The sequence below is a fragment of the Electrophorus electricus genome, chromosome 14, assembly GCF_013358815.1.
Source record: "Electrophorus electricus isolate fEleEle1 chromosome 14, fEleEle1.pri, whole genome shotgun sequence".
Lineage (NCBI taxonomy): Eukaryota > Metazoa > Chordata > Actinopteri > Gymnotiformes > Gymnotidae > Electrophorus > Electrophorus electricus.
Window position 1 is genome coordinate 14,941,347 of NC_049548.1, and position 25,502 is coordinate 14,966,848.

General features: G+C 38.7%; 2 protein-coding genes and 1 long non-coding RNA gene across 3 annotated transcripts; 2 read left to right on the forward strand and 1 right to left on the reverse strand.

Moving 5' to 3' along the window:
- Positions 1-1,633: 1,633 nt before the first annotated feature.
- On the forward strand, positions 1,634-5,939 carry aldoab (aldolase a, fructose-bisphosphate, b). Its single transcript, XM_027026198.2, has 7 exons — positions 1,634-1,744; positions 3,566-3,684; positions 4,035-4,301; positions 4,412-4,572; positions 4,675-4,933; positions 5,058-5,257; positions 5,445-5,939. Exons 2-7 carry the CDS (start codon positions 3,573-3,575, stop codon positions 5,538-5,540), a joined length of 1,095 nt encoding a protein of 364 aa, XP_026881999.2. The 5' UTR covers positions 1,634-1,744; positions 3,566-3,572; the 3' UTR covers positions 5,541-5,939.
- On the reverse strand, positions 5,734-11,511 carry LOC113587514. The gene is made up of 4 exons (XR_003411749.2): positions 11,424-11,511; positions 8,364-8,434; positions 6,618-6,703; positions 5,734-6,482 (listed from the first exon to the last, which is right to left on the reverse strand). It is a non-coding gene; the product is annotated as an uncharacterized LOC113587514 (long non-coding RNA).
- A 1,363-nt stretch (positions 11,512-12,874) lies between these two features.
- Positions 12,875-25,492, forward strand: si:ch211-180a12.2. Its single transcript, XM_035533563.1, has 13 exons — positions 12,875-13,071; positions 16,061-16,357; positions 16,973-17,272; positions 17,465-17,770; positions 18,011-18,121; positions 18,368-18,529; positions 21,362-21,658; positions 22,642-22,692; positions 22,816-23,073; positions 23,254-23,577; positions 23,807-24,070; positions 24,340-24,617; positions 24,776-25,492. The coding sequence occupies exons 1-13, from the start codon at positions 13,020-13,022 to the stop codon at positions 24,836-24,838; spliced, it is 2,763 nt and encodes a 920-aa protein (XP_035389456.1). The 5' UTR covers positions 12,875-13,019; the 3' UTR covers positions 24,839-25,492.
- Positions 25,493-25,502: the final 10 nt, after the last annotated feature.

Here is a 25,502-nt window from a genome sequence, read left to right on the forward strand (position 1 = left end):
AATAGTCCTCTATTCTCCAGTCTAGTGTATTTGTTTCAGTAGCCCATTTTCATCAGATTGCCCTGGTCCCCCAGCATCTGACATGGACCTTGCTGACCCAGGTGACATCCAAGTCAGTATGCCTCTCTTATTGCAATCTGTCATTGTTAATGAGGTATGCGGGCAGTGTTAAGGGCCTTGCCGAAGGAACCACATTGATGATGCCCTGGTCAGGATTCGAATCCCTGACCTCCAGAGGATCAGTACATTTTGGACAGAGGTCCTAGATGTGGCAGTCCCAAGTGATGGAAACATCTAAAGGAATGAATATAAATAGTTTGAGAAATACCAGAGGTTGAAAGAGGAGCTAGAAGAAATATATGATTAATAGCAAGACACTTGGGGCTGTGAACTCTAAGCCGGAAAAGTGAAGTGGCTCAACAGTCATGTATTACTTCAGGCATTGTCTATTGTATTTCTTCATTTCTCCAAGAGAAGGCTTGTTGATCTTTTTGTGGAACACTTTCAGACCATCAAAATTAAAGATTTGTCAAATGCAAGGCATTTTAATGGAAATTACACTAATTACATAATTGTTTGCATTGCCAGGTGTACTATGAAGTTGGGAAACTCAAAGTACTGATCTACACTTTAGAAACCCATGGTCCATACCACTTTATTCCAGTTATTCCATAGCTTCATAGCACTTATTATGAGTTTCCATCAGTATAGGGTGACCAAAGAATGACTTGCTATTGGTGTTGTTAAAATGAACACTAACTTCTTCTCACTCCCTTACGAATTCTCATGTATTTGGATACATCATATGTCTAAACCTTTGCCATCCTATTCCCCTGACCTTCTCCTGTCAAGCAAAAGCCATCGAACAGTTGAGAAGGTCAAGGATCATCTCTGCACTCTGGAAGGCATTGGGTTTCTATTAGCAATTTTGCCATGCTGCCATATGTTGCAATAGGAGCACACATGAACAAAATAATCATGGTGAGATAATGCAGCTTTTCATATTGACCTTTAATGAAACTTAAAGCATAAAGCACGGAACTGTCTGTTATTTTGTCCATTTAATCTATATTTGGGGGCATATATAGTTTAAAAAGGGGTTTTTGCATAGAAGCTGTGGTTTCTGCTAAAAATAAACCAAAGAACGGAAAGTACGTTTATGCTTCCCTAATTCTATTTTTATTTCTTATTCCAATGATGTATTGCTTTCCTTCATAAACATAGTAGTTACATTTAGAACTGACAGATATGCACATCAAAAAGATTCTTATTTCACTCACACTCAAAATGGTCTGTATGGCCTTTGAATTTAGGCAGTTTATTGTACTCCATCAGGTCATGTGTTTATGTAGTTGTTTTTCTATCCTGGGTTTTTACATTTTCCTTTAGTCGTGTTGACTTAATTCAGTCTTTTATGCTTCAAAACCACTATTGTCTCTCTCATTTCTGTATTACTGTTCTAATTTTGCATTGTTCTGTGTGTGCGTGTGTGCGTGTGTGCGCGTGTGCGCGTGTGTGCGTGTGTGTATTTTACATGGGGGAATGTTGCCACCCCTCTCCAGTGTCAGGTTGGAGATAATTTTAGCTGTCCTGCTCAAATGTGAGGGGTCACAATGATGGATAAATACAGCAACAGGTCAGCCTGGGAGGGTCACAGGCTAAAGTCTTTTACTTTTCCCCTGTCTCTCCCTTCACACCTTCCAAGAAGCGCTCCATTCTCTCAACTGTCCTCTCAGCCATAAAGGTAAGATGTAAATATTTGCACATTTTAGAGATGAAAGTGTTTCATGTAAGTTACCACTACTGTAACATGCCACTCCTGACTTGGAGTATCTTAAAACATCATTAAAAGTAATTCTAAATGGATTTCGAAATGTTCAGTGGTCACAAAGGCAACATTACATGCCACTGTACGTAACTCAGTAATAGTCAGCATATAACACAGAAACCTGATTTGATAAAGGACAAAGACATCAGTAGCATAATCTATTTATATAAGCATACTCTATCTAGCTTTGGACGTAAGTATTGAAGTCCAATTGCTCTTATGTCTTCTGAACTAATATTATGAGCTAATTGTGTGGCAACTGTAGATGAAAATGTTTTCTCTTGCTGCCGATCATTTCCTTTCCCTGCTGTTGCCTCCACCAATGATACTGCATTACAGAAACTGGATAAAGTTAGTGTGCTGAACTAACCTAATGGTTTATTTTTGACATGGTCATTACTGTGCAGCATGCTACTGACTTTATTTCCCCTGAAGTTGATATGAAAGTGGTTGGCCACTTTATCCAGTTAAATAGATTATTTAACTGGATGACATTAACTGGATGACATGTATGCTACACTAGTAGAGACAGAGATATCCCCTTCACCACTACTAGCTATATTATCTTGAATATTCTTGAAGGTTTAGACCATGTTAAATGAGTAACTTAACGCTGACATTAACTGATCTGCCTTGACACATGTATGCTCTATTCACTTATTGTAACTTAATGAGCCTGAGCCCTTATGACATTATGAGCAATGTCATTGCAAGAGCAGCTGGCTCTGCCAGTATTTATATATAGCATGACCTATTGGATGGGTAGCAAGGAAGCAGTGAGGGCAAAAGAGAGCAGCGACAGGGAGGAGGGTGTCAAACATGACTGAGGCAAAGGTCAAGGAGAAGAGCATCCAGATAAAAAGTGGTTCATGCACATGCCTGCCATAACCCTGCCAAGAGAAGTCAGATTGAAGAGAAACTTGACTGTGTGCATCCAGTCACACATTTGATTCCAAAATCATTTTAAAAATTATTACAGGGGTGAGAAATTAATATGGTGTAATTCTCAAAGCAAATGCCACAGTGTTTGCTGCTTCAGTAATGCAATATCTGTGTTGTATTACCAAAGGGCTGAGAGATTGTGTAGAACAGGATACACACAATAGAAATGAATAGCACTGGAAGTTTTGAGAGCTATGCAAGTTCCTCTTTTTCTGTTTCTTTGACATTTACTTGCATGTCTGATATAATCGTACCTCTTTCTCATTCCCTGTAATGCGGGGTGGCCCGAGTGCCAAATACATAAGACAACGGCACTCACACGTGTTATGAACAAAGAACATGAACATGAAACGATTAAGACTAAATGAACACGATAAACATGTATACATCTAACAATGATGAGTATAACATTTAACATTACCATTGACAACAACACCACAACACTTTATGTCTACAATGACCAACACTCTGCACACTTCAACACGGGTTTAAATACATATAAACAAACAAGGTGCAGGTGTGTGCAGGTGTGGCCACAAACAGATCCCCCACTACACGTGGCTGGCCAAACCACGTGACTCGGGGAAGCGAGCGTTCCATAACACCCTCTTGCTATCGCTCCCTCTGCATGGCTATCACGCACTCTCTCACTCTCATTTGAACTTCATGTTTGTTCTTACTAAATTTTGATAATTAATCAGGTGGCTTATATGGCCTGTCTGTGTGTGTTTCTTGTTTCTGTGTCTTGAATAATTCTGATGGGTTTTTTTTCTTGTTTCCCTCTCTCTCATTCAGTGTCACAATGCCTCATGCATACCCATTCCTCTCTCCTGAGCAGAAGAAAGAGCTCAGTGACATAGCTCAGAGGATTGTTGCCCCTGGCAAAGGAATCCTTGCTGCTGATGAATCCACAGGTACACAGTGTACACATAGACTGGTATACATAAGCCATGCAAACCATGCATATCTTGCCAATGGGATAGGAGCCATCTTTATGAAAACAATTATATTTTGAATAGGAGAGAGAAATGAAACATTTTATTATTAATTAAATCAAACCAGGGTGTTCTAATTTGCTTTGAGCACTGTGCCCTCTTTCCATGGGCCAGATTAATAAAACTTGGCAACCACTTAATACTATGCAAAGTGTGTGACATTGTATTTAATTCATGTTAAATGTTTAATCTGTCAGGAGGTTTATGAATTTGGCCCCATATGCCTCGTTATTGCCAGTGACTGATATCACTCCTTCCAACTAAAACAGGTAGCATTGCCAAGCGGTTCCAGAGCATTAATGCTGAGAACACTGAGGAAAACCGAAGGTTTTACCGTCAGCTGCTCTTCACCGCTGATGACCGCATCAAGCCATGTATTGGAGGAGTCATTTTCTTCCACGAGACCCTCTACCAGAAGACTGACGATGGGAAGGTCTTTCCCCAGCTCATTAAGGAGAGGGGCATTGTTGTGGGCATCAAAGTGGACAAGGGTGTGGTCCCTCTGGCTGGAACTAATGGCGAGACCACCACCCAAGGTCTTTCTCCTCAGACTTTCAAACAATCTCTGTCTGAACCTTTGGATCGGGTATTTATTTTTGTGCATTTCTTCTAATTGCAATTTCTCTATGCAATGTGCGCCTCTCAGGATTGGATGGCTTGTACGAGCGCTGTGCTCAGTATAAGAAGGATGGGGCTGACTTCGCTAAATGGCGCTGTGTGCTGAAGATCACGCCCACCACCCCCTCCAGCCTGGCAATCAAAGAGAATGCCAATGTGCTAGCTCGCTACGCAAGCATCTGCCAGATGGTGAACTACTATGCAAGCCACACATGAAGACATGCTAAACTACTCAGTCTGTACTCTCATTACATTATTACCCACTCATAATTGTTCCATCTCACCTGTTAGCATGGCATTGTTCCCATTGTGGAGCCTGAGATCCTTCCTGACGGTGATCATGACCTGAAGAGATGCCAGTATGTGACAGAGAAGGTTCTGGCAGCTGTCTATAAGGCCTTGTCTGAACACCATGTTTACCTTGAGGGCACTCTGCTCAAGCCCAACATGGTGACTGCTGGGCACTCCTGTTCCCACAAGTACACACCCCAAGAAATCGCCATGGCCACCGTCACGGCCCTGCGCCGCACTGTGCCCCCTGCTGTCCCTGGTTAGACATGCACAGTATAACACCTTAAAATACTGCATGTGATCCCTCCACAAACTGCACGCTCATGAATGTAGTACTGTAATGCACTCTTACGTTAGATTGCTTTTTTACCTTCTCTACCCAGGCATTACTTTCCTATCTGGAGGACAGAGTGAGGAGGAGGCCACACTCAACCTGAATGCCATGAACATGTGCCCACTGCACAGGCCCTGGGCCATCACTTTCTCCTACGGTCGTGCGCTGCAGGCCTCTGCCCTCAAGGCCTGGGGAGGCAAGAAGGAAAACGCAAAGGCCTGCCAGGAGGAGTTTGTCAAGAGAGCTGTGGTACGTAGACCTCTACACGCTACAGTTTCTGAAGACCAATGCTATCATTATATCGCATTAGAGTACACATTGCCAGACATGATCTAACATATCAAGCTATTGTAACACATTAGTTATCAGTTTCTTTTTTAAAATTATTTACAATCCTTATAGACTTATATTTCTTGGTACTGGATCTTTCCAACAGGCTAACAGCGCAGCATCCATTGGTAAATACGCTTCTAGTGGAGAGGCAGGGAAAGCAGCAGGAGAGTCCTTGTTCGTGGCAAATCATGCTTATTAGAGGGCCCATGCATGCTGCTGCACACCAGCAGTCCTGAAACTCCTCTTCCCCCCAGAAATGACTGGACAGTCATTGGTTCTACCTGCTCTTACCTTGGCCTGGCAACAGTTGTGTAACTGTAGTAACATGAGATGTAATATGGGATTCATGTTGTCTTTATGGTGAGAGAAAGAAACTCAGAACCTTTGTTGTTAAGGAAGACCTCTGAAAAAAAAAAACAGAAAAAAAACATTGAAAATGTCTTCCTTCATGTCCTTTTTGTTATTTCATAAAACCTTAATTCAGGCAGAGAAAACAATCTTTATTGTTAAGAAATGAAATTTTGGATTTCTTTTTTTCATATATGTTCACATTACCCTGGTCTGCGAAAACCAAGCAAATAAAGAACTAGCTCCCCAATATGGCTTGTGGATTATTCAATTTTGGCACTGTAGTATTGTGAGAAGGTTATGTGGGCTGCTAGGTCATACATTTAGATTACTCATACTCAAAGCAACAAGACTTAAAGTGAGCAAATGAACTTCTTTTAAGGAATGTGACAATAATGAAAATTGGCCATGACAGAAATTTGTAAATATTTATGGTCATGGCAATGGAATATAATAAATAATAGCTAAAAAGATCTGAGAAAAGCTCACACTACTGATGCCCTAGTGTCCTTCAGAAAACAAATGTTTAAAAAAAAGAGAAAAAACAGAAAATGGATGTAATCAGGGTAGAAAACAGGAACAGAATCTTGAGAGACCGATGTGTGGCAACTGAACAGTGTAGCAAGATTTTACCAAACCAGCTTTACAAGTGAATTTACTGTGAGCATTAGTGCTGGTGGAGTAGGTCACAAAATCAGCACTGAAGACTGCCACAGGTTACGGCAAAGCTGCTATAACGGCGTGGACCAAAAAAAGAGTCCTGCATACACTGAAGTGGACCTGCAGAATCACTCTGTAGATAGAGATGTGAGTGAGCACAGATGTTAAACATTTCTTTCTTTAAAAGACAGTAAACCAAATATTCATTTTTCTTTGACCTGACAAAGTCATTTGGCATGTCCATGTGCTCTGCATGGTAGCTACTCACCTCCTTTTCCCTCTCTCCCTACACAAATCTTCTGAGCAGTGGTAATAGTGTCATCTCCTGGCTCCTACTTGCATGTACACCACCAGCTAACCAAGACAGGGATCGTATTTACTGAAGAGTCGCGTAATTGCACTGACAAAATGGCTGTGGGTAAGTGGGTCAGTGAGCAAGTGGACATGTAAATAAATGAGTAAATGGAAAATTTACACCATCGACACCTGATAATGACAGTGAATAGTCCAAGGACAAGTCCCACACCAAGCACCCACATAAATTAATCATTGGTCAGAAAAAAACACTGTATTTTTTCAGTGCTTGTCCTCTCTTTTTACTTCAGAATTTTATTACAGATTTCTACTCAGTCTGTTTTTGTTCCATTATTGTTCTGCAAAAGATGTATAAGTGATTCTAAGTTGATAAATTGTGCCATCATTTAAACATTGTAGATGAATACCACAAGTGGGCTCAGAGACAAAGCTTGTTATAGTGCTATTATGCATTTACATGCCCAGCAGAAGCTAGAGCAGAGTTTATGCTTACAGTCTACTGTTGAGTCAGTTGTAACAAGAGAAGAAAGGAATTAATGGAATTGTTTTCAGTCAGTTCTAAAAAATGCTTTGGTCTGCATTAAATTCTTTGAAGACCTGTGGAATCTTGAAGAGGATACATTTCAGATAATCACCAACTCAGCACAACCACCACAATACAGCATGTACAAAATATAAAGGCCTTTAACCCAACCACTTACAATTTAAAAACAAATTATTTAGGGATATAAAATATACAGTAGGTGTTAAAGAAATCTTTTTTTAATTAATGCTACTACCAGTAGTGTTGTAATTGGGATAGACAGTAATGGTCCAAATGCTTCGGCTCAATTTGTGAGGGGTGGAAGGTCTGTTTCCCTAGGTATAGGGTCTATCTATTTGTGTCTGTACTAATGTGAAGGAAGAGTCAGACATTTATACAGTAAATATAACACTTCCTATGTTAAAATAAACTTCCAATTCATTTAGTTCACCTCTGCAGAGTAATCTTACTGTCAGTTTTAATTAATTTTAAGACGTTTATATGATGATGATTTAGAGAATATGGTTTGCATCAAGAGAAATCTGTTTACGATGTAAAAAAAAAAAAAAAGAATTGTTTCCTCTAAAAGCCCAGATCCCCTAAAAAGACAACGTGGGAAATTATTATTATCAGTCTGAACACAATACCTTTTGTGTTCCCTTGCAATAGTTTTGTATATCCGAGTAAGCACAAAAACTATTGCAAGGGAATCCAGATATATTGCAAAGAGATGCAAATATGTTTCAGAAAAGTAATGTCCACTCTGTTTTTAGGAGGTCCATATAAATGCAACTTAAATGTCTTCAGAAGGTACTGATTTGAGAGCACTTCAGAAAGCTCTATTAGTATATAGGTGAAGGGTTTACAACTGCACTTTGATCAGGTGTTGGCATTGCATAATCTTCAATAAAATGGAGGCATCGATCAAAGCATATTCTTAAAAATTGACAAATGTGTTTTAAACAAATGCTTCTACACATTTAAGGTGGAATCAGAGTGAGTACTGCTGAATTCCATGCTCTGCAATTCAGTGAACTGGGATCCCAAGAAGGCCGGGAACTGGCAGGTACAAGCTAAAATAGACTAAAATAGACTGTCTTAGTTTTTTTAATGTTTTCACATTCCATTAATAATCAATTAATGCATACTCAGGAAAAATCCAGACTCTGTAGTTACCTTGGGTTCTGTTGTTGGGTGGAAAAAACAAACAGGTGGATCACCTACGTTCACTCCAACTAGGCATACACCTGAGGAAACAGTGAAGGGAGGGTTGTATTTGTTTGGCCGTTAAGCCTTCAATCAGCTAATTTCAAACAAAATTGCTGAAAAGGTTTTGAGCCTGGATTCTCCAATGCAGCACAAATGTCAGTGAAAGATGTTAACAGTTGTAACTATTGTAACTATTTAACTGTAGACATTTAGACATGTATAGGCTTTTGCAATGTTAGTGCTATGTAACTAGTTATCATGTATATTCAGACTACATATATTAAGGTCTTAAACACTAGAACGCAAATCTCAAATTTGGTTTTAAATTTGGTAATCAATAGTAATTAATTCATGCCATGGAATATACATATTAAAATCACAGGCACTGAGATCCAGATACTATTTATTTATGCTTATATCAACTGTGAATGGTACTACTGAAAAGTGGAAACATTTAGGAACCACAGCAACTCAGCCTTGAAGTGACAAACCACATAAAGTTACAGAGCGGGGTTGCTGAGTGCTGAGGCATGTACTGAGTGCTGAGGCATGTACTGCAAAGCCAATGCTTTCCTTACTCAATAGCAGTAGAGCTCCAAACCTCCTTTGGCATTAACATCAGCAAAAACTGTTTGCCAGGAGCTTCATGGCATGGAAACTAAGGGGTGTAGGCCAACCCCTGAAAAAAAATCCAACAGCATTACCCCTCCTCCACCAAACTTTACAGTTGGCACAATGCAGTAAGTCAGGTAACACTTTTCTGGCATTCACTAAACCTAGACTAGTTCATCACACTGCCAGATAGAGAAGCATGATTCATCAAACCACAGAAGACATTTCCACTGCTCCAGAGTCCAGTGGCAGCATGCTTTACACCACTCCATCCAAAGCTGGGCATTGTGCTTGGTGATCTAAAGCTTGCATGCAGCTGTTCGGCCATGGAAACCAGTTAAGATAAATCTTAATGCTTGAGCATACCAAGATATTTTAGACAATTGTATGCTTCCAACTTTGAGGAAACAATTTGAGGAAGGCCCTTTTCTGTTCCAGCTTGACTGTGACCCAGTGTATACATCAAGGTCTATAAAGGCATGGTTGGGTGAGTTTGGTGACAGAGATCTTGACTGGCCCGCACACAGAGCGCTGACCCCATCGAACAGCTTTGGGATAATCTAGAACAGAAATTGTGAACCATTCCCTCTTGTCCAACATCAGTGTCTGACCTCAAATATGATCTTCTGGATGAACTGGCAAAAAATCTACAGAAGCAATTCAAAATCTTGTAGAAGTTATTATAGCTGCAGAGGTATCAACTCGTTTCCATAACTTTGTTAGTCATCCTTATGTTATGTGGCTTATTTTGTTGTAGTTTGTGTATTTTTATGTTTGGTTTCAATCATTTTCATTAAACATTTCAGTTGGAGACTTTTTTCAGCTGGAGCATTTTCGTCCTTTTTTCTCCACATTCTTTGCCCGTGATCATTACATTTACTTATCTGTTCACCTATATTATATTTTCATAAATTTTACAATAACATTCACCTTTTTAAATCATATTAAATGCCCCTAAGAACAATTAGATGCTCATGGAAAGTAGGAAAGAGTTTAATGAACATGGTTAGGCAATCCAAAATCATAAAGCAAACACGTTAGCCTCAAAACTAATGGGTACTAAGAAGAGTCTAATGAGAACATTGTTATAGTTTTGTTCCCAGGCTGCTGTGGTGTGTTCCTGGTTGCTGCGATATGGTTCAGGATTTGAGTCTCGCTACCTGCCTCGTTACCAGCTCTGCCCTGCCCTTAAGTAATTATATAAGGACCCTGCTGGAAGAAAATAGACACTAACCCTTCAGACACTCACCCTTCGCCCTAGCCTCGGCTTAGTCAAGCCTAGCTCACATTAGCATACATTTAATTTGGTTTTGTGGTCTCTTGGCTGTGCATACCTTGCCTTTTGATGTATGTAGTTAGTTAGCTTGTGTATATCTGGATCTTTATGTAAGCATACTTTTGGTCTCACTCATGTTATACTTCCTTGATCTGTGTACTCTTTTAGTATCAGCCTATAGATGTGAGCCCTGTGATAGAGTACATATTCTGGTGTATATGTATGTATTTAGTTACAGATTGTAGGAGGTGGTGCCTGTTTGTTTGGGATCAGGGTTATTTTCTGTTCATTGTCATGGAATTTAGTGTAGTGTATTTTATTTTTATCTTGTCTAGTAGTGTATATGTGATGGAGTTTTTTTTAGTGTGAGCTTTGTTTGAAATATGAGCATTCAAACGACTCCTGAAGCTCTAATCAGTATATGTATTCACAATTCTTTATTTAATACAAGTTCTATCTCACCTGCTGGTCCGTTGTTTATTCATTCTACATGCTATTCCACTACCAGTCTTTCATCACTATATGGCTGTTACGGCCTCATCGCCTAGACGGGATTATTAGACCAGTCAGAAGTCAAAACCAAAAAAAACATATTAAATGGAAACCAAAACCAAGAGGGATAATCCAAAAGACAGACCAGAGCAAAAAACAGGTTCTACACAGGAAAATAGTAAGAACACTCGGTATACTCTAAGAACAGTGGAAATAACCCACCCCGCCTGAGTTGCTTTTATTGTTTAAAAAGGTTTAGATTGTTTATAGCATTATTGTTAAACTCTAAATCCCTCAACTCCCCCAAACCCTCTACACACTTCATTAGAATTCCACCAACTACAGAAAGATTTTCAGGCGTCCACTGTAAAAGTATTTAGTGTCAACCATTGCTGTGTTTCTGTGCTTTTTATGTTCATCGGAGATCAAAAGGTAAAAATCCCTTTCCACAGGCAGAGAGAGTCAGTCTTCTTTCTGTGTACTATATACAACACATTTGTATGTGACCATTTTGTACAAAACAATGCTAGTATACAACCATTAACTGACTTATCTTCAGCAAACATATTATAAATATAAGGTGGTACAGCAAGAGAAATTATTCTATGGCTACAACTGATAATAATAACAGTTAATTTCCTCATTACCTTCTTCTTTCTTCGCCATCTTACAGGGTTCTATCTCCAAGAAAAAGTGTTGCCCCACGTCACATGAGACCAGTCTTTCTTGTTCTATCAGGGTACAAATGTGGGAAAGAAAGCGAGCAACATGCAAATTCATGTTGTACCGACCATACACATTTCATCTGATGTCTCCTTTTGCATGCCTATTTTGAATTTACATTATTTACTACTACATTTATGAGATATTATTATGAAAAGTCAAATAATATGGGTATAATTCCTTTAAAGCTTCTAAATGTACAGTGTTCAGGATCATAAATATCCAAAATCCCAGATTCTGAATAAAAGCATTTAAAACCCAGGCTACCATTGGAGGGAGACACTCAGTCCTCAGGGGCAGGCTCCAGCCACACCATCAAACCATTCACAGAAGGCTTTCCAAACACAACCTTTTATCATTCATTTTTCTGCAGATAACAAGTTCATTTGGAGCCAGTTCACATTTTTATTTAGTTCATTAAGTTTGTTTAGTGTGATCAGCAGTGGATCTCTTTGTTCTCTCTATGTGAGGGAACTGTGTTTCACTCAGCTCTCTAAATCTTCAGCTCATTATATGTTTCCCTCTCAATAACTCTCTCTCTCTCAAAATCCCTTTCTGCCCCTCTCCCTCGCCCCACTCTAAACCTCTACCTCTTTCTCTTCCTCTTTTCTCCCTCCCTCAGACATACTTCTTTCCTCTTCTCTATTACCACTTTAAACTATATATATATATATATATATATATATATATATATATATATATATATATATATATATACATACACTAACATATATATATATACATACACTAACATATATATATATACATACACTAACATATATATATATATATATATATATATATATATATATATATATATACATACACTAACATATATATATATATATATATATATATATATATATATATATATATATATATATATATACATACACTAACATGTTTCCATCATGTTACTGTTCCATCACTCTAGTCTCAGAGGGCAAAAAAGAGAGATAGTACATACTAATCAGGAGTAATGCAATAAAGGTGTGAAAACACTTCTCCCTTTCACACACACACACACACACACACACACACACACACACACCTACATACAATCTTGGTAATGGGAATACAGTGAATGTCCTTCTGTTGGAGCTTTACATGTGGTCAATTTACAGAGTTTACCAGTGAAAGCCAATTTGAGCTGGGTCACTATACAGCATGAATATAAAGTAGCCTAAAACACTGGATGGGTGCCAGGTTGAATTTTAATTGACCACTGTTCTAATTGTGCAAGAACAGACATCTCCTTCTCTCTCCTTCGATCCCTAGTTACCTTCTCTCTCCCGTCGCTTTTTACTCACTCTCTCTCACTCTCTCTCTGTTTGTGTTTGTGTGAGTAGGTGATCATTAGATATATAGTTTCTTCACCCTTATTTTAGGTTCCTGACTCTTTGCTGATTTGAACCCGCCCACTGTACCATCTGTATATAAAAGTCTGCACAACTATCTGAACCAGAGAAAGAAAAAAATAAGTGCTGATAAGGCATGTGTATTCTGATCTGTTAAAGACCATGAAGTTTAAAGTCCTGTGCTTTTTGTGTCTCCTGGGCCCAATAAAACTAGGTGAGTATTGTATTGAGTATTGTAATGCAATGACCTTTTTTTCTAAAATAAATAAATAAATAAGTGAGAAAGAAACTGTAAGACAACATTAGGATCAGTGGCTTTGTCTTTTTGTGAGAGTGTTGGTTTCACCGAACACATGGATTTATCTTCATCTAAATGTCAGGTGAAGATCTAAATTGCAACAAGGTATCTGTTGAACACTAACTGAATTGTGAATAAAGTCAATCTGTCTACCTATCATGTTTTATTTTTGCATGTATGAGATTGTAAACTAGTGTGATTCTCCTTGGGTTGTGATTTGAGATTGTAAACTAGTGTGATTCTCCCTTAGCTGTCATTTGCTTACACTGATCTGAATCCAGTGGTGAATGGTGACGAGAACATCACTGGCTGTAGAACAGTGGTACTGTTCAATTGTACGTTCAGATGACTCAGGTTGTAAAACCTCAAACTATTTAGGAACAAGGGTTTATGTAAAAGTTAAAAATAGTGTGTGATCTGCATTAAAGATCTGTGTTTTTGTTATTGTAATGTCACAACGGGTACAGGTGATATTTTGCTATGAAAGTTTGGATGAAATTTGACCTATATTACTAATCTACGAGATATTGGTATGTCGAAAGTTTGTGTTTGCAGTATAGATATTGTATCAGCAGTTTATTAAAATGTACAAAAAGTGTTGCTGAACGTATTTGATGTCACAGGTCCAGAGTCACAAACAACTATAAAAGTGTCTAAAGGTTTAATCAAAATGGAAAATAAAAATCTTTTCACCAGATTTTTTCCCAGTCTGCCTATTGACCTTTTGGGTTTTCATTCACAAAAACTTGTAGTGTTAACTAAACAAATGCAAAGAGAACCGCTGTTCATCTAACACAAGGCTAATCTCTCTGATTAGATTAATAAATAACTATGCTATTAAATATTTTGGTGCCAGATGAAAGGTGTGCCAGGGAATGATTTACACATATCAGTTTATGTCATGTACTTACAACACCACCTCATTGTGACAGATATACCCAATATTCAGAACCAGGGCAATGACAATAATATAATACAGTACTGCATACTGCATACATGCATTGGCTACCCTCAATAAATTATCTAGCTCAAAATGTCAAGGAATGGCCCTTAATATCTCATAAAAGAAAGCTCTTACATCTATAACTTCATAGAAGGTACGCAGACATTTTTAATGTATAGTGATAATGGCTTAGCATGTTTTAAGATCTAATAATTTGCCTTCATGTTTCGTAAGTGATAAGATCTCGGGATATACATATGCAAAAATTTGGACAGACTAGTGTGTCTTTGGGGAGAATCTTAGAAATTATTCCCATTACTTGATTTCAAAGGTTTTGAACTACTTCACACTCCCTAAGTCCCCTTTGGTATTTATATTTTGCATCTATGTCTGTTAACCATTTATAATGAATAAGTATGAGTCATGTTTGTGCCAATGATGCCAGGGTGTTTTTAGAGGATACAGGATGTTACAAATTACAAATCTGTTCAACATAAATTCAGCATAATTCAAAATATCCTTTAATACCATAAATCAAGTTGTTCTGATTTGACCATATGCTTGTATTCTGGGAGCATTGTAACTGGACAATATGTCTCATGTAGCACTTATTAGTCCTGTTACAACACAGTAGTCTATGTAGACCATCCATGCATCAAAGAGGCCAGCGGCATAATTTATTAACAAGGTAGAGACATTTATCTTCTTACTTATTGTCACTTCATACTTCTAAACTCCAGCAAAAACTCCATTATGAGGACTGACATAGTTAATGACCACATACTGCCAATTACAACGCTCCCAAAATGCAGACCAAGTGTCCAAATGCCTCAAGGTAAAGAAAATCTGTCCTTCACACTGAAGCATGAAATCCTTTGTTAAATCTTTAATATATTCTTCAGTAACTCCATATGTATATCTTTCCAAAAAAAATCCATAAACACTTCCATGCGTGTTCCAACATATCCATCAATATATCCTTATTACTGAAGAATATTCTGAAGTACCTGAGAGTCATAATGAATTCCTCAAATGTTTCTTATATGATCACATATACATACCAAGAATCACAATAGAACATATGAAATGAAAGAGCGTTATCATTATTTTAGGTGTTTCTATAGTCTTGATGAACACCTCACACTCTGATATGCTTTTACTATCTTTTTACGTAATCAGAGCGTGCATTCTTTAGAATGCATTCTATGGTGATCATATTTCACTCCTGTTCACACTTCCCTGACTGCACCAAACACTGCCAGCAACTGTTGTTTGAAAACACTCATTCCCTGCCAACACAATTTTTGTACTGACTGTGTAGAATTTTTTGTATTTGAACTAATTTTGTCTTGTCTTTCTGTGTTTATAAGGGTTACAAATTAACCCTTCAATTCACAAACATAAAATTACTATGTGTTAAAACCTAATTTTGGACTTCATATTGGGTACATGCATGCTTCCTGAGAATCCCACAGATCACTGTATGGCGACTGAATCAGGGTTGTGCAGTTAAAGGTAGAGGCGGCTGGAGGTTTTTGTTACAGCTAGTAGATCCAGTAGTTTATTTAATCAATACTCAGTCCTTAAACAAATGATGAGTTGTAACAGGTGACAACTAGCCTAGTAGGAACAAAAATCTGCAGCTAGACTGGCTTGTTACTGTAGAGATTAGACACTCCATCTATTGAGAACAGACCATATTGTTCCTTTGCAATCCAGAAAAAGTCCCCAACAAACACACTGCACCAAATAGAGGAAGTTCATAGATTCTTCAGATACATTAAAACATTGTTAAACACACAACTTAGCATTATACCAGACATTACACACGTCTCTAACCTTTTAGTTTTAATTTGTTCTAACATATATTTTTTCTCTTTTTTTGAGGTCCCAATCTGCATATAGCACATGTCTAATCATCTCTGTTTATTTATTTCTTGATCCTCATTATTTTCCTCCTAGGCTTTTCAGCGGTGATCTCTGTGCCTCTTGGCTCTTCTGTAGTCCTGCCCTGTTCCTTCATCCTTCCCACTCCAGTGAACGATGAACACCTCAATATCACCTGGACCTTAGAAGGGTTGGTGGTCGCATCAAATCTGCATGTAGAAAGAGGCTTCTACCTGAACCCCTTGGCCATTGTGGATGGGTCTTTTGCCCTGACGGTAATCAATGCCACTACACACCAGCAGGGGGTGTATGAGTGCAGTGTAATCAGCAATGGGACTGAATATTCCACGAATATTTCACTGGCTGTCATGGGTGAGTTACATCTGTGGTATGTGAGAGTTTTCAATCATAGAAACAATGGCACCATAAGATACTCCTGAAAGAAACAACACACAAGCATAGTACATATTCACTAACTATTCAGTTCAGCTTTTATCCTGTTCTAATTTTTCATTTTACTGGGCAACAAAATTGTAAGTTTTTTCAGTTCCCTAACCAAGAAAGATGGACCTTATAATGTGTTTTACACAAAATATTTAGAATTTTTCTAGCAAGTATTACTTTTAAGTCTGTATTACATTTAAAATGTATAGAAGCACCCTTCTAAAATGTGCACTGTATGAGTTTTGCCTATATTTAGCCTCACGAGCATCCCTCTTCATGTCCAGCAGTAGCCTGCCAACATAGAGGGGCTCCACTTTCCTTGGTACTGCTTTTCCATACATGTACATGACATATGAGTATACTGGAACAAAACACTATAGAGAAACTCTGAAAACATTTTTGGACTCAGCATGCAAAAATACATAACAAACAGGTATTTTTTGCAGGAAGCAAAATCACTGTTGACCAATGTGTCCACATGTATGCACAGATACATTTAACCCAATCCAAATTCCTTTAAACTTCACTTTTCTTCTTTCCCAGCTCCCCCCACTTTGTCCATACCCTCTCGGACAGTGGTGTTGGGTCGAGAGAGTGTAGTTGAGTGTCGGGCGAAGGGTTTTAGCCCTCCTTGGATCACATTTTCATGGACGCGGGCAGGCAAGCAATTCGAATCCCCTCAGGTGTTCAAAGCAAACCGCACAGAAGATGGGCTGTTTGAGGCAGTCAGCAGGGTGACATTGGTCCCTGAACCCACAGATCAGAATAACACTTACAGCTGCACGGTGCAGCATGAAGCTTTGGAGAAACCACTTGTACAAGAGTTCAACATGACCGTCATCAGTGAGCATTTTACATTACTGCTGATTCTGTTTTCTTTTCCATTCAAGACTGTTTTGATTATGTTATATATTTACAACCTGTTCTGGTAATGCATTAACAGCAGCTGAAAATCACCTGAGGTAGATTGTACTTCTGCAAGGTCTAAAATGCTTCGCTCCTAATGCTTTTCCTATCTTGACCCCTCTCTCAAAGTTCTCCCCAAGGTCACCCTGTCTGTTGTGCCATCTTCCTCTCACTCCTCTCCTCTCACTCTCGCCTGTGACATCAACGGCTTCTACCCATCCAACATGTCCGTGGCGTGGGTGCAACATGGCACCACCCTGTCCGAGCCTCCCCAGGCCCGTCTGAATGGTGATGGGACATACACATCCCGGCACTTCCACACTCTCAGCATGGAGGAGACAGACCGTGCTGGATGGGTGCAGTGCGAAGCTCAGCAGCCTCATGTTTCTCAGCCGGCCTCTGGTTCCATTGACCTGTCAGCTGCCAGTTCACTCGGTACTCTCCTAAAACAAAAACGCTTTTAACCTTCTGCTCTCTGTTTCCTGCTTGAAGTTATGTGAAATGATGCAATTCCTGTAAAATGTTGACTTCTGTTGTTTTATGACAGCAATGACAACAATATTAAGAATGACCTTGTGTAAAAACCCATAAACGTTTTAATATCCTAAATGTCTAACAAAGAGGAGTACAAAGCACATAGCATTTCTCAGAACCATTCGCTCTTATCTTTCTTAGCACGGGAAATCGTTCTGACAAAGTCAGCGAAAGCCTCCGTGGCCATGATGATCATCTCACTCATTCTTATCTTCCTGCTCTGTTTTGGCTTCTCTTGGAAGAGGAGAGATGGTGAGAGGCCACATAAAACACACACACACACACACACACACACACACACACACATTAAGGTACAAACACTGCTCTCATACTGTCTTGGAGTTTTTAACTTGCTACTTCATGTAACTGGATGGAGTTTTTAATTTGATAGTAAAAAACTAAGCAACACTGTTAGCGATCCATATGTTTATCAGTAAACACTTTTTTCTCTTCTTTTCTTTCTTTATTTCATGTTTTTATTTATGTATATGCTTCTAGAGAAGCAGAAAAGCCTGACTATATCAGCGATCATCTTGCCCCCTCGAGTGGTCGTGGGGCAGAAAGGCAGAGTCACCATTTGTATAGAGGGCAGAAGAGCAGACAGGGTAGAAACTGCCTGGTTCCTCAATGATATCCCCATAGTAGATACCTCTTATACAGGTAACACCTGCAACTCCAACCTATTGCAGACATAAACCCACACGGGTGTATGTAAACAGTATAACAGCACACACAACACTACTTGTTTGGCATCTTTAGGTCTTTGACTGGTCCCCTAAGGTTTAAAACTGGGGAATAACTGCACACTTTAGCACTACCAACAGCTCTCAGAGCATTTTGAAAGCTACCTAAACAAAACAGGTCAAGCATCATGTGCAAGCATAAAGTAAATGTTGTTAATATGCACACAAATCTTGGCACAACAGATCAATAAAACAACCACAATTAAAATGGCAGGTATCAAACACAGCCATAAGATTGACATGGTGGCCTAGTGATGCAAACTTAACACAGGTTCATAAATGTAACTATTTAAGTGATGCACTTAACACTGCTTGGTTTCTTGTATAATGCAAATATTCCACATTTATCTGAGCCATTAAGTTGTTTTATAACTTAACAATGTGATTTAATTTAGAAATGTGCAAAGGTGGGTAGAGTAGCCAAAAGGTCTAGTAAAGTAAATGTATTGTTTCTTTAAAATAATAATTACTCATGTAAAAGTAAAAGTATTCATTTATATTATTACCTAACAAAGTATCTGCTAAAAAGATTAGTCAAGTAGCAAGTTACTTTATAAGATCCTATTTAATAACACCAAGCAGCAAAATATTTACTTTTTTTGACCCACAAACTAAAATGTGTGGACCTCATATATCTTTTTTATGCTTAATTCAAACCTGCTTTAAAGATATTTCTCTCAGTTTTGGTTTTTAAGTTAATTTTACAATAAGTAAATTATATAGTACACAATTATATTGTATTACCTATTCTTAGATAAGGTTGTTATTACATTTGAAATATGTACAGCCTTGTACACTTGTATGATTTTCACCTATATTTGACCTCAGAAACATCCCTCTTCAGTGTCCAGCAATAGTCTTTCAACATAGATTGTTACGACCCTATTACCTATACCTTTCAAGAGCTCAAAATCTAGGACCAAAAAATTGCACAACATAAAAAAGAAACACGGAGACGCTCTCTGTACAGGGTTTTCAGTGATGTATTGTTTGTTTTCTTGTTATATACAGGAACAAAACACATGCAAAATATATACACAACATAAACTGTCTAAACAGGAGTACTTCTTCAGGGTGGGCTTTATGCAAACACAAACAACCAAAAAGTCTACTAAAGTGAATTCCAACATTAACTTCTATAAAACAAAAGAAAATAAAATACAATCACTTTTACCTTAACTCCTTATCACAAAAGCAGAAATAAACAACAAAGCAAAAAAAAAAAAAAAGAACACGGCACCCACCCCTACAACTCCAAACAATAAGAAGAGAACAATACTCAATATTTCTGGCAATCAAATATCTGTATATGACTCTCAGTGGTCCTTTTGAAATTGGCTGTAACAAGTCGATGCTACTAATGGACAAACATTTCCTGTAGCTACTCGAGGCCCTCTAAAGCTCAAGTGCACTTCAAAGGCTCTATCTAAGAACTTTGTTAGACAGCAAGTACTAACTCATGAGGCCCTATTCAAAGAAGCTGGGACAGAAAAAGAGGACAGTCAACCTCAACACCCCAATCTCAAAAAGTGTCTGCCACAGGCAGTGATTGTATCAAATCAGAGCCCTACAGAGCTCCCTACCGTGGCACACGTGATGTCTACTGAGCAAGACACCATGGGGCACCTACGCATTCGCAACACAGATATTTAACAGGAGGTGAATTATCCCTTTAACCAGTCAGGTCGTCCATTGTTGTGACAATGTCATCTTGACAGCTCACTGGTTCTTGGTGTGCCCTCGTGTGGGTAACCTGAAAAACAAATTCTAAAACCACAACACAAAGAAACAACTAAAAAATTTTTTTAAAAAGTCCCAAGGACATAACAAGAGGAGCTACACTTTCTTTGGTATTGATTTCCCATAGGCCTGCTGTACATAATAATATGTGAGTATTAATAATGCACATTAGGAGAGAGCACCAGTTTCACATTCTGATATGTGAGCCTTAAAGAAAAAGATATATTGCTAGCTACTCATACACTGAATATCTTTTAAGGGAAATCTTGGGGAAACCTTGTCGGTTTGCTGTTCATTGTGCCAGACTAACATTACTGTTGTCTAGCTGGCTAAACAAACCAAAGCTATGGTACTTCTTTAGGAATTTCACTAACACTTGACAGCCAAAGTTTGTGGAAAAACGTGCAAAATGTTAAAATAATTTTGAAATGTAATGGGAGGAAAGTAGATGGATATAATGGACTGAAAGTACATGTACACATATGAGTATACTGACCTTGCAAATGTAAAAGTAGAATGTAAGCACCCCCTTTTAAAACATCTCTTACAATTTGTTCAATAAGTTATTTAAGTAAATGTAACTGAGTGAAAGTAGCAAGTTACTACCCACTTCTGGGTATATTTAAATAATTGTATAAATACTACTATCAAATATGTATATAGAAATAGACCAGTAGAGTGCCACTACTAGGAATGTGCAAGCTATACTCTTCCCCATCTTAGGATAGTAATATGACACTCTTCATTAAATCTATAACTATAATGTTTACTTCAACAAACAGCAGACTGTACTAATATATAAGGTATGTGCTTCATCACTGCTTCGTCAGTGCACAGTACTCTGCATGCAAATTGATATCTGTTAACAGGCTATGATGCAAGACACTCAGATATGCTCCATATTTAGGGTTAGCTATAATATGGTAATTATAAAACATCCCCCCCCCCCCCCACCTCTCTCTCTCTCTCTCTCTCTCTCTCTCTCTCTCTCTCTCTCTCTCTCTCTCAGGAGAAAAAAGCTATGGCCCAATTTACTCAACAGACCATGGCCACACTCACAAGATTTCTCGTGCGTCTTTGGCATCTGAGAAAGGCCCGCTACTGCTGGCCACTGCTCCTGGATATTACAAGCTGTGCACTCAGCAGCCCTTACACACTTCCGGACCCACCAAACAGCTCCTGTCGTCTGTTACGTTTGTACCAAACTTATCTGTCCACAAGGGGGCAGTCTTCAAATGCCAGATCTCCTACCAAGGCAAAGACAATATAGTGATGGAAAAAATATCTAATAAGTTTACCATTCTGGGTAAGACAACAAAATTTTTGCTAAGTGGTGCCAAACATGCTTTGCTGTTCTAGCACTATTGCTAAACCTGGTCATTACAGAGGAGTTTAATCAGAGTGCTAGACCATACAGGAAGCTTAGTAAACTTAAATATTTCACAAAGCTGTCTGGCTTCTGTTAACTAAACATTCCTAGTTAGCTTTGATAAGGACCACAAATGATGATTGGAATTAGTTAAGTTATGCTTTATCTTTGGTTTTTCGTGTTTCAGTGGCAAATAAAATATGTCACATGGGTTAGTTACTGTGTGGACTGATAGGATGATGAATAATCCTGTTTTCGTGCTTTGGTTTGTAATTACATACATTTTGAATGACCTTTGACGAAATTGCATTAAAATAAAAATACATTTAAATAAAAGTAGTTAGTTTATACTGCACCAGACTGGAAAGGAAAAAATACAAAGAATTCATAAAGGTTACGTGTTGTATGTGTATATTTATATAGTGTAACTATAACCATGATTTGTCACAATAGTTTCAATATAAAATTCAGGTACGATCATTTTATCTGAATAAATGAAAGAACTGCTGCCAACTTGGGGGAAACATTTTTGTTTTTTCAAGGCCTAACTGAATAGACTATGTTACTTTAAGCAAAATCACCTGACAAGATCTCGACTTTTGGTTGGTTAACAGTCAGATATTTCTCTATTTTCCTGATGCCTTGGTATTACTGTGTTGCTGTGGTTGGTTAGATATTGAGCCACTGTCATGATACCATGAAGACAGAATTACCCTCAAAGTTAGCTCATTACCCCAAGAATTCTTTTTGTAGCATACACTTAGGTTTGATTTGTTCAATGAGAGAAACCACCATTCTTCTGGATTTTGATCCTCAGTGCAGCAGTTTCTTTATTTTGTCCTTGTTTTTGACTTTTTAAAAATTGTTGTTACATTATGTGTATATATTGTTTGTATAATATTCTTTATTTTGTTGTTTAGCACCACCTGAAGTCTCTGAAATCCAACTTTCAGAACCAAATGAGGAATCAGGTATAAGACCCACCCGCACACCCACCCATCCAAACTCAGGCTTGCATCCCACACCCAGGTGCACACACTCACATAAGCACACACAAATATCCAAGCGTCAGTAATGAAAATTCCTTCCCCCAGGGATCGTCACGCTGACTGTATCGGCATCAGGCTTCCACCCAGACGTCATTACATTCCGCTGGTTCTGTGAGGGGGGTGAGCTGAGCCCCCTGGCTGCCCCACTAGCCCTAGCTGCCCCACGGCCCGATACCCAGGGCTTTTTCTCAGCCATGAGCCAATGCCGCCTGCCCAAGGATGAGCTGGAAAGAGGGAAAACTATTGTGTGGGTCACCGTCCATCATATGTCACTCAAACAACCTGTGACACGGAAGACCATAGGTAAGAGGACAAGGCAGTGTGCTAGACAGCGAGGAAGTAAGTGAAACAGGAACCGGAAGCTAAGTACCAGGTTGCAGGGTCAGGGTAGTATGGATTGATGTTCATTAAAAAATGAGCAGAACAAGTTCAAGAGTGAAAACAAATGGAAGAGTGACTAATAGTGCCTTTCCTTCTTCCCAGGTTTCCTAAAGAAGCCCATCATATCAGAAATCAGGTGCTCTTCTTCCACCCTGCAGCAGCCATTAACCTTAGCCTGTGACATCGCAGGTTTTTACCCTCCAGACATCACAGTCCAATGGCTGAAGAGGGGTAAAAGTGAAGAACAGGAGGAGGATGTTGTTCTCGGGGAAAGAGAAGTTTGGGGGCCAGTTCAGACCTCCCCGAGGATGTTCCAGGCTACAGCTCTGATAAAAGAGGTGGATGAAGCTGAGGAGATTCTGTGCAGGGTGGAGCACTGCTCCCTCCTAGAGCCCATAGAGAGAGTTTGGAGGAAGATTCACCTCGGTAATACAATATTAATGCTCCAGCTGTTGTCTCTTTGTGTCATCTGCAATATATATAACTATTGCATATAACACAATAACACCTATATACCTCACTGCAAGACATGTATGTATTATGTAAACATTTGTTTAAAAAGGAAATAACCCCGATAAAGGTTCTTCTGTGCATTGAATAAACAACTTCATAACAATGTTTTATTTTTCCCTCTTTTACCATCTCCCATATCCAGTGGCTCCTTCTGTTGCTCTCTCCCTGTCTGTGAACTGGAGGGATGATGGTGTGGGGGTGTTCTCCTTGTACCTGTCAGGTGGGGTGCCACACCCCACGCTACTGTGGGCTGCTGGGAGCACCACCCTCTCCCCACTCCTCTCCAGAGAGACAGAACAGGCTGCTGAGGAAAGGGAGAGAGTGCTAATAAGCATCTGTGCTGTGGCAGTAGCTCCAGAAACACAGGGAGCTGAACGCCAACCTCACAGAAGCAAACTTCTGCACTGTAAGTAAGCAATGAGAAGCATAAATAACTCATAGAAAATGTAAAGTTTTTGAGAGCAAGGACATTGTCAGCGTGTCTGTAAACAAAGACTGCATAAACTTTTCAAAGGTCCTTATAAACCAGAGAGCCTATCTTAAAATTAAGTAATTGAATGTTGAATGATAGCAGCAGTGTACAAATAAGCAATTTATCAAGCCGTATTATGGAATATTTCATAATAGGTCATGTTTCTTAGTACAGTGTAGTTAAAGCTTTGTTTTCTTTCACAGATTCTCAGATACCTGGATTAGAGAATGAAGCTATGGACAAAACCACCAGCGAGCGTGAAAACACATGGGAAAAAAAAGGGGATGAAGGAAAAGTGCCACTCTCATCAGACATCATATGCGAGGAGAGAACTGATTCTGTAGAAGAAGAACTTCAGCCCTCTTATATAAATACAGTGAATCATGAAGAAAGAGGGAAGACACAGGGAGAGACAGCGCTGAGGGTTGCCGTGGAGATTACCCATCCTGCCCTTAGTCTGCCATTTATCGTACCTGGACAGGTAACAAGCACACCAACACCCACTCTCCTAATATGAGGCAATCACTTCAAATGTACATACCTGTGGTCTACAAATTAATTACAAATTATTTTTTCTGTCTATATTTTCAGAATTTCCAAAAATACTTCCCTGTATTCATGCTTTTCTTGTTCTTTCAGAGCCTGAAGAGGAAGTGCAATCCTAATGTATTGTCATTCATCATTTATTGTTTATTTATATAAAAAAGTGAAAATTATCTAAACTATACATCACTTATCCAACTCAAAATACAGAGAATGTCAGCATTTTTCATTTTCATTTTATCATCATTAAAATGTGGTTAATTTGGTTTGAATCCTAAATGCTATAACATAATGAAGGTGTTCACTTGCATCTATGTGACTGTTTTAATCTTTTCCCTTGTTGGGATGTCTAGTCTAGTCCTCAATATCAGTACTGTTAGTACAGTACATTACTGTCAAATAGTGGACAGTCTGGGTACTCCAGACTTGAAATGAAGAAATTACTTTTAAGATATCAGTCTATAAATACATCTATATGGGGCAAAGCATTAAAAATCACATTGCCCCATATGTCCCAAATCCTTTCAGCTGATTACTTGTCTGTGATTCATAGATTTCACCAGATGCTGGGTTATTTTCCCTGCCTCTACCAGGCCTATACATGCAGGCGTTTTAAGTTCTTAATTGTATGGACTATTTGTCTTTGAGTTTGAAATGCATGTTCCATGAAGTTCAGGTGAAATGATTGACTTAGCTAGCCACTTTTTTCACTTTTTGGCCATATAAAGGCCTTTGATTATATAGTTTGATTATATAGTTCGCACAATATAGATGTAACTACGGTAAAATTAAACCTGACATTCTGCACTTTAAGATTTGGCTC